Source organism: Sinocyclocheilus grahami, unplaced genomic scaffold (genome assembly GCF_001515645.1).
Source record: "Sinocyclocheilus grahami isolate Dianchi unplaced genomic scaffold, SAMN03320097.WGS_v1.1 scaffold1037.1, whole genome shotgun sequence".
Lineage (NCBI taxonomy): Eukaryota > Metazoa > Chordata > Actinopteri > Cypriniformes > Cyprinidae > Sinocyclocheilus > Sinocyclocheilus grahami.
In genome coordinates, this window is record NW_015506216.1 from 523,784 (window position 1) to 532,972 (window position 9,189).

Below are 9,189 nucleotides of genomic sequence, written 5' to 3' on the forward strand. Positions count from 1 at the left end.
TATATATTACATATATTTCTTAAATAAACACACATACAAGTATATATTTAATAAATATTTCCATGTATTCATATTTATGTTTTGTATTATATATAAATATATATTACATATATTTCTTAAATATATACATTTATGTGTGTATTTCTATATATAAATATACACAGTACCCACACATATATTATGTAAATGCCAACTAAATAAACACACATACATGTATATATTTAATAAATATTTCCATGTATTCATATTTATGTTTTGTATTATATATAAATATATATTACATATATTTCTTAAATATATACATTTATGTGTGTATTTCTATATATAAATATACACAGTACCCACACATATATTATGTAAATGCCAACTTTTTGAAAGCGATTAATCGCAATTATTCGATTTGACAGCATTACTCTATTACTAATTAACCCTCTGCTGATCTATCCTGTAGTCCCATGTGCTCCTGTCACCGTGAGGGTGAGGACCCATCTGATGGTTGATGCCACTCTCGTCAGGGTCTACTGGAATTTTGTGGACTGTCCTGACGTCACATACCTGGTACGAGTGACCGGCGATATCCAGGACAACCCAGAGTCCCTTATGGACGTGTCATCCTACTGGACAGACATCAACTACTTTGAGTTTCCTGTTCCCTGTAGCACCTCTTACAGTGTCACTGTGGTTGCACAAAACTCAGCTGGGATCAGCAGACCATCTCAGGCTGTTACTGGTGTCACAGGTACCAGTCAAACTTTCAATTTTGGAAAAAAAGGTTTAAAAACTCATAGTCAAAGGTTATATTAGGCAGACTTATCTCAAAAGAAGATCTCAGAATAATAAGAAGTTTGTATAGAACATGCTGAAATATTCTCTGTCTTGATCTATTACTCTGTACTCTCCCTCAGTGCCCTGTCCACCGATGAATGTCACCTTCACAGGTGACCGTTCCTCCGCCACAGTGGCCTGGAGGTCCTCAGCTCTTACCACAGGATACAGGGTTTACCAGCTGAGCTCTGATGGCAGGGTGCCTGTCTGTCTCACCTCAAACCTCAGCTGTGAGGTCTCTGGCCTGCAGGCCTCTAATGTTGCTGTGACAGCCTGGAACAGTGCAGGAGAGAGTCTTGCATCTAGAGTAGCTACTGGTAAGAAAAGCATAATTATTATAGCTAAGCTAGAAGCTAAAAACGATAGCTAAGCCCAGATGTAATATGATTTTTTTCTGCATTGATTTTAGATGGAAATGCAATTTCCTCATTTACCGCAGTGCATGAACACAGCTTTGAACACATTCTTTTTTTTACCCACTCTGTACATTTCTTGCAAGACACATGTAGTGTTACATAATGTAGCTTGAAGTTGTACTGACTATTTTTTTTTATTATTTTTTTAATGAACTGAGGAAAAAATGTAAATGTTTTTTTTTCTTCTTCTTGGAAATAGAGATGAGCTGTTATTTAAACCCTGAATTCAGTATGTGTTTAAGTATTTGGCATTTATGTTATTTGATTTTTGCATGTGCAAAACAAAACATATTTTGACGCATAGTTTTTACAGGTCAAACCTTAAACCGTCGGAAGAGAAATATGGAATTTGTGAAGATATATGCATCACTGATTCCTGGTGAGATTAACTACAGACTCATTCTCAGCGTACTTGCACAATAATTAAGAGCCTATAAAAATATACAAGGCTTTAAACATTCTTGAAGGATGAGAAAGGTGAGGGGTGTGGGAGAAAGAGACAGGAAGGAAGGAAGAATTGATGAAAGAAAGAAAGAAGGGATGGGCATATCGATCCTGAAGTATCGATATATCGATACTGATGCAAGTATCGAAAGTATTGATACTTAAATAAAAAATATCGATACGAAGGTGTTTTATTTACCAGTGATTTTGTTTATTAAACAAAAAAAAGTAATGCGTACAATATGCATTGAATTGGACAAATAATCTGTTAGCGAATAATTGTGTAGGATAGAACTATTTTCCTGCTCATCTGAACACGTGCAAATGCTGCAAGACAGAAGCAATCAATAACAGAGTGTGTTTACTCACTTCTGACAGCGCATTCAAACAGGGCTGCGTTTCCCAAATGTATCATAAGAAAGCATTTATGCTGACGTCACATACCTGGTACAGGTGACCGGCGATATCCAGGACAACCCAGAGTCCCTTATGGACGTGTCATCCTACTGGACAGACATCAACTACTTTGAGTTTCCTGTTCCCTGTAGCACCTCTTACAGTGTCACTGTGGTTGCACAAAACTCAGCTGGGATCAGCAGACCATCTCAGGCTGTTACTGGTGTCACAGGTACCAGTCAAACTTTCAATTTTGGAAAAAAAGGTTTAAAAACTCATAGTCAAAGGTTATATTAGGCAGACTTATCTCAAAAGAAGATCTCAGAATAATAAGAAGTTTGTATAGAACATGCTGAAATATTCTCTGTCTTGATCTATTACTCTGTACTCTCCCTCAGTGCCCTGTCCACCGATGAATGTCACCTTCACAGGTGACCGTTCCTCCGCCACAGTGGCCTGGAGGTCCTCAGCTCTTACCACAGGATACAGGGTTTACCAGCTGAGCTCTGATGGCAGGGTGCCTGTCTGTCTCACCTCAAACCTCAGCTGTGAGGTCTCTGGCCTGCAGGCCTCTAATGTTGCTGTGACAGCCTGGAACAGTGCAGGAGAGAGTCTTGCATCTAGAGTAGCTACTGGTAAGAAAAGCATAATTATTATAGCTAAGCTAGAAGCTAAAAACGATAGCTAAGCCCAGATGTAATATGATTTTTTTCTGCATTGATTTTAGATGGAAATGCAATTTCCTCATTTACCGCAGTGCATGAACACAGCTTTGAACACATTTTTTTTTTACCCACTCTGTACATTTCTTGTAAGACACACGTAGTGTTACATAATGTAGCTTGAAGTTGTACTGACTATTTATTTTTTATTTTTTTTAATGAACAGAGAAAAAATGTAAATGTTTTTTTTTTCTCCTTCTTGGAAATAGAGATGAGCTGTTATTTAAACCCTGAATTAAGTATGTGTTTAAGTATTTGGCATTTATGTTATTTGATTTTTGCATGTGCAAAACAAAACATATTTTGACGCATAGTTTTTACAGGTCAAACCTTAAACCGTCGGAAGAGAAATATGGAATTTGTGAAGATATATGCATCACTGATTCCTGGTGAGATTAACTACAGACTCATTCTCAGCGTACTTGCACAATAATTAAGAGCCTATAAAAATATACAAGGCTTTAAACATTCTTGAAGGATGAGAAAGGTGAGGGGTGTGGGAGAAAGAGACAGGAAGGAAGGAAGAATTGATGAAAGAAAGAAAGAAGGGATGGGCATATCGATCCTGAAGTATCGATATATCGATACTGATGCAAGTATCGAAAGTATTGATACTTAAATAAAAAATATCGATACGAAGGTGTTTTATTTACCAGTGATTTTGTTTATTAAACAAAAAAAAGTAATGCGTACAATATGCATTGAATTGGACAAATAATCTGTTAGCGAATAATTGTGTAGGATAGAACTATTTTCCTGCTCATCTGAACACGTGCAAATGCTGCAAGACAGAAGCAATCAATAACAGAGTGTGTTTACTCACTTCTGACAGCGCATTCAAACAGGGCTGCGTTTCCCAAATGTATCATAAGAAAGCATTTATGGTTTTGGGAACGGCAGCCCTGAACAATGCTTATCAGAGCACAGAAAAAAAACATATGTTTGCGTTTCACAATAAACAAACTGAAATTGTAGCCTACATAGTTTGTGCAATTACATTTATTTAAATTGAACTTTACTGCAAGACAGAAGCAATCAATAACAGAGTGTTTACTCACTTCTGACAGTGCATTCAAACAGGGCTGCGTTTCCCAAATGTATCATAAGAAAGCATTTATGGTTTTGGGAACGGCAGCCCTGAACAATGCTTATCAGAGCACAGAAAAAAAACATATGTTTGCGTTTCACAATAAACAAACTGAAATTGTAGCCTACATAGTTTGTGCAATTACATTTATTTAAATTGAACTTTAAAGTTCATCTTGATCATGTTCTATTCTGTAATTCTGTTAGTATAAATCACTGTCAGAATAAAAAAGGTTGCATTTTATGCATTCAACAGCCTGTCCCTGCAGTCCCTTATGAAAATGAACCATGGTTTTACTAAAGTGAATGTAGTTCAGCTATAGTATTTGTAGATTTGCATGGTTACCACTACAGTAAACAAACATATTTTAACCATATGTAAACAAAAATATTCAATACGCCTTAATTGCAACTTATTAGGTTATATTAAAATGCGTTTCAAATATAAAGTCAAGTGGATATCATTACCCATTTTACTCTTAGTAATTTAATAATTTAAAAGTTCAGTTTAGAAGTATCATATCGGTATCGACGATACTGGCCTTTAAAAGTATCGTATCGTATCAAAAACAAAATAAGTGGTATCGCCCATACCTAAAAGAAAGAAAGTTTTGCATAAAGAAAATGAAGTCTATTTTAGGACCATTCATAATATTTTTGCATTATTTTCATTACAAATAAGCACATTTTCCCTCAGATTCTCATAACTGTAAATATATATAAATATATAATGTTATAACTGTAATGAGTTTAAATATATAATAATTACGTTGTAATTTGTTTTGCATTAGGGTAATAATCCCCTAGTATAATGCAATATCATTTTCTTCTAAAAAATCATGTTGCACGACTTTTCTTCAACAATCTGAAAGCAAGATTTTTTCCCCCAGCCACAAAGCCCCAGAAGTGCATGAGATTGTGATACAGTTGAAATTTACTTAAAGAAATTTACATTTAAAAAAATGCATTTTTATTTTTAAAATACATTTAAATGATCATGATTGATCTCATGATAAAATTATTAAATCAGCTGTTAATTAATCCGTGAAAAAAAAGATACCTATTACTATCTCAGTGTCCATTTCAAGTAAATAATTTAAAGTGAAGTGCTTCTCAACTAGTTCATCACAGCTAGTTGTAGCTTTTCCCCAGTAAAATATCTGGACAAACAGATGGACGGCATAGAGTTGCAACAACTAAACAATGTCACAATGTGGAGTAATCCTTCGCTACAGGGAGGATTCGGGTAAAGTGGACCACTTAATGTGTAATTGAGATACTAGAGGTTTTTTTTTATTACCCTTGTCAACTTTGAGACTCAGCTGTAACAGCAGGCTTATTTGTCAGTGCTTTATGTTGTCATAATTATTACAGGTTGGAAGTTCAACAAATCAGTCAATGTACTGTGATTGTAGTTGTTAAATAAAAATGTCATTCATATCAATTCATGCATCGCCTAATTTCATCGTAACATATAGGCCTGGCCTACAGAAAAGAACATTTATGTTTAATCTATCTAATAGTGTGTTGGTCATACTATACAATGATTTATAGCTTGTCTTTGTTGAATAATACAGAACATAAAGAGCTTTAAAAAATAATTGCATATTAAATCGCAATCGCAATATCGGTAAAAAGAAATCGCAATTAGATTATTTACCAAAATCATTCAGCCCTACACATTATCATAAAATAATCCTGCATCTTAATTACAAATTAAGCAAAGCGCAAAGCACCCTGTTTACTAACACAAAATGAATTCATATTTGACAAACATATTTAACGATCCCAAAGGGTTTTTAATGCGTCTGCTAACTATACTGCTGTACACAGATATCATCGTCTGATATCTTAAAATAGTCAATAGACAGATCAACAGATGATTAATGACGCATTATAATCTCTCCGATCACCCACAAAACTCTTGTCAATCGCACATCAACTGACCAAAGCACGCAGACTGTGACCATCACAAACACTGGCTTCACATGGATGGAAAGGCCCAGGTTAACATCTGGGGACATTCTATATCGCTTAACGTACCTAAACACCGACCAGGGAAACCCAAATTTCTGTCAAAACTTATTTTGTAATAAACACTAACTACTGTCAAAAGAACAAGCCCTTATTCCACAGATAAAGTGAATAATATCACGTTAAGCATTTTCTCCCCCATAGAAGTCCATTTTAAGGAAACAGCTTAATGTGGTTTAAAGGGGTCATATGATGCAATTTCAATTGTTTCTTTCTCTTTGGAGTGTTACAAGCTCTTGGTGCATAAAGAAGATCTGTAAAGTTGCAAAGACTAAAGTCTCAAATCCAAAGAGATATTCTTTATAAAAGTTAAGAGTCAGCCACGCCGATCTAAAACGCCTCGTTCTAATACATATGCTAACACATGTCTACGTCACGATGTGGAAATATTTGCATAATACCGCCCAAATGTTCACGCAAAGAAAGAAGGCGTGGTTTCAGTAACCGCAGTTAGTGTTGAAGCAGCATGTCAGGGAGACGCTGTGTGTTTCAGTGCGAAAGCAGAAGCACTTTATTTGGCCTTCTGGAAGTAGATGCAATTAGGAATCATTGGTTAAGATTTATTTACAACAGAACAGCACAACCCAGATGTTCGAATTTGTGCAACACATTTTATGGACGACAGTTTTTTGAACCTAGAAGAGTTCAAGGCTGGCTGTGCACAAAGGCTATTACTGAAAAAAAACAGAAGGGTCAATTTCGACTTTGCTATGACAATCTGGTGGAGATGTGTAAGAGCAATTGTTGTGAGCAGAAGTGCTGCAGCATAACCAGCAGGAGAGCAGATGTGTGCAGTGCAGTGTTACTGGGAGCTGCCGGACTCGTCTCTCGGAGCAGGCGCGTCGGGATCAGTGCGGGATCAGTGCGGGATCAGTGCGGGATCAGTGTGGTGCAGAGCGGAGGAAAGCTTGTTCTGGGGAACACCTGCTTGTAGCTCGCTTTCTACACCGCTACGGAACAAAAGAGGCGACAACTGTGCAGTAAACACGCTCTGCTCGTGATTTATGGATCCGGGAAAGTCGAATCTGTGAATATCTCGCTACCGTTACCGAGCTGACCTGCTCCACTCCACTGTGGTCTGGATCTGGTTGATCTTCTGCTGTTGTTGATCCCGCAAGCACGCTCGATGATAAAGCGATGCTGAAACTGATTGGGCGCTTATCATGCAAACTAAAGACCCCCCCTTTTTAATAATAATATTATTGTTTTAGTTAGGGAACTATGACTACTTGAGATGTTTAACATTAGTACATTTTCGAAGCCTACTGTATATCAGCTTGATCAAGTGAAATTCAAATTCAGAAGATTTTCGAGTATAAGATACTCAAGCTCTTCTCAGATCATGCTGTCTCGAAAATCATAAAATCAGCGTTAAAATGTCATTTCTCAAACTAGCAGATGTGCTCCCCTGTCACTTCTCATCTCCACAACCAACCATTTGGTAGCAGCAGGTAATATATAAATGATATATATATATATATATATATATATAAATAACAATTGTACACATAAAAAGAAAGAAAGAAAGTGTCCCTGATTCATTATGTAGGAGAAGTGAAAGAAAAAGTCAGGGTCGACCAAAAAAATAAGGTCATTTAAAAGTGTAAAACAATTCATTTACACTTTCTTCCATTTTAAAGCATTTTTTTAAAACCATCCCGTATCGAAACACCAAACTCATTCTACCTAATATCATTCTTCAATTTAAAATGTTTTATTATTATTATTATTATTATTATATACAATAATACCCGGCCAACATGAACCCACGTCACGACGCTCGGTTGTGCGTGATGCCGTCATCGGAGCGCGTCCGGCCGTGCTGAGCGGAGCGCTTCTGGACAGGACGAGCGGGGATGGTTGTGTTCGGTATCATCCAGCAGTGTTTAAAGTGTCCCGTTTCAGCGTAGAACCGGGCAAGTGAGAAAACAGGTGAGGGGCGTGAGTGAGTAACGCGGGGAGTTAGTTGACATAGCGTGTGTGTAAGTGAGTAGTCTGTTTATGTAGACCGAAGGCAGAAAGTTCAGCTAGCTAACAGGCTAACCTAAACATAATAAAGTAAACCCAAGTTAAACTTCAATAAAATAAAGATCTAAATATAACTACCGTAATCCTGAGGTCACTTCTGAACTCTATTCTGTCCTAAATGAAGTGTCGTGAAGTTTTTGTGGTGGTTGAAGGTTTTCAGGTCTGCCAAATGTCTGTTTATCAACTTGTTGTTTCGTAAACATTCAAAGCAATGTGTGTTGGCAAACTTAACAGTAAGTTTAATGGAATCCTGAAGGTTCTTGCGGTCTTCTTGGTTCACGGTGCAGTGTGGTGTCATTGTACAGAGACCTGTAGAACAGTAGCAGCACATGAGTCAAGTGGGCCAGTTGTGTTTATGCTAGCTAGGAAAGCTGTGCTGGATAAAGTCAAGACCGCATTAAAGCTGGGGGGAGTCTGCCAGGAGTCCAAGAGGGGGTTTCACTAGTAAATTAATGTTTTTTCAGTGCGCACTACATAGTTCAGCAAAATTGATGAAAGAAATGACAACCACTATGTAGGCCTGTCACGATAACAACTTTTTGTTGTGTGATATATTGCCCCAGAAATAATTGCGATAAGAGATATTATTGTCATTTTAAAGACCATTTTATGCCACTGAATATATAATCATAATGTAACAGCATAAGCAGTGTGGGGGGTAACGCATTACGAGTAACGCGAGTTACGTAATCAGATTACTTTTTTCAAGTAACTAGTAAAGTAACGCATTACTTTCTAATTTACAAGAAAATATCTGAGTTACTTTTTCAGATAAGTAACGCAAGTTACATTTTTTCCCAATGTATTGATTGACAGCTCTCCGGTCGCCATGCTGAGAGAAATCAGATGTTACTGTAGTTCAAAATAACTATGAATATGCATTAATTCATCTCACTCACACACACACACAGATTCAGTATTCCTCAAAATGAATAAAAATAATGCAACTCAGAATATGACGCAAACCTGCAATAATTAAATGTTTAACAACACAAATATTCTTTATGTATTTAATCCCATTCTATTAACAATGTCTTTGCTTCTGAGCTTCGATGATCCAGTTCAGCCGTACTAATAAACACAAATTACTCTAGACAGTACAGACGTAAATGTACTTTCCCTTCAGCCGGAGGCTTATTCATTTCACTTTTGGTGTGAAAAGGCTTTTATATTTGCCAAAAATATAACTTTTTTATTTTAAAAGCAAACAAGCAAGCCCTGTCCAGATTTAAAAAGTA

At 36.6% G+C, this 9,189-nt stretch overlaps 2 protein-coding genes across 3 annotated transcripts in view; both read left to right on the top strand.

Moving 5' to 3' along the window:
* LOC107565964 (serine-rich adhesin for platelets-like) overlaps positions 1 to 1,771 on the top strand; it is a 49,651-nt gene extending 47,880 nt beyond the window's left edge. The window contains exons 50-52 of the mRNA XM_016251311.1: positions 452 to 739; positions 906 to 1,142; positions 1,555 to 1,771. Of these exons, the coding sequence (XP_016106797.1) occupies positions 452 to 739; positions 906 to 1,142; positions 1,555 to 1,664 (635 nt within the window). The 3' untranslated portion in view covers positions 1,665 to 1,771. The remainder of the gene's footprint in view (positions 1 to 451; positions 740 to 905; positions 1,143 to 1,554) is intronic.
* A 5,969-nt stretch (positions 1,772 to 7,740) lies between these two features.
* The window catches only part of LOC107565976 (F-box only protein 30-like), a 10,146-nt gene continuing 8,697 nt past the window's right edge, over positions 7,741 to 9,189 (top strand). The window contains exon 1 of one of the 2 annotated variants that reach the window (XM_016251321.1): positions 7,741 to 7,905. The gene's annotated coding sequence lies outside the window, so the exon portion shown is untranslated. The remainder of the gene's footprint in view (positions 7,906 to 9,189) is intronic. The other variant, XM_016251322.1, reaches the window with a different exon arrangement.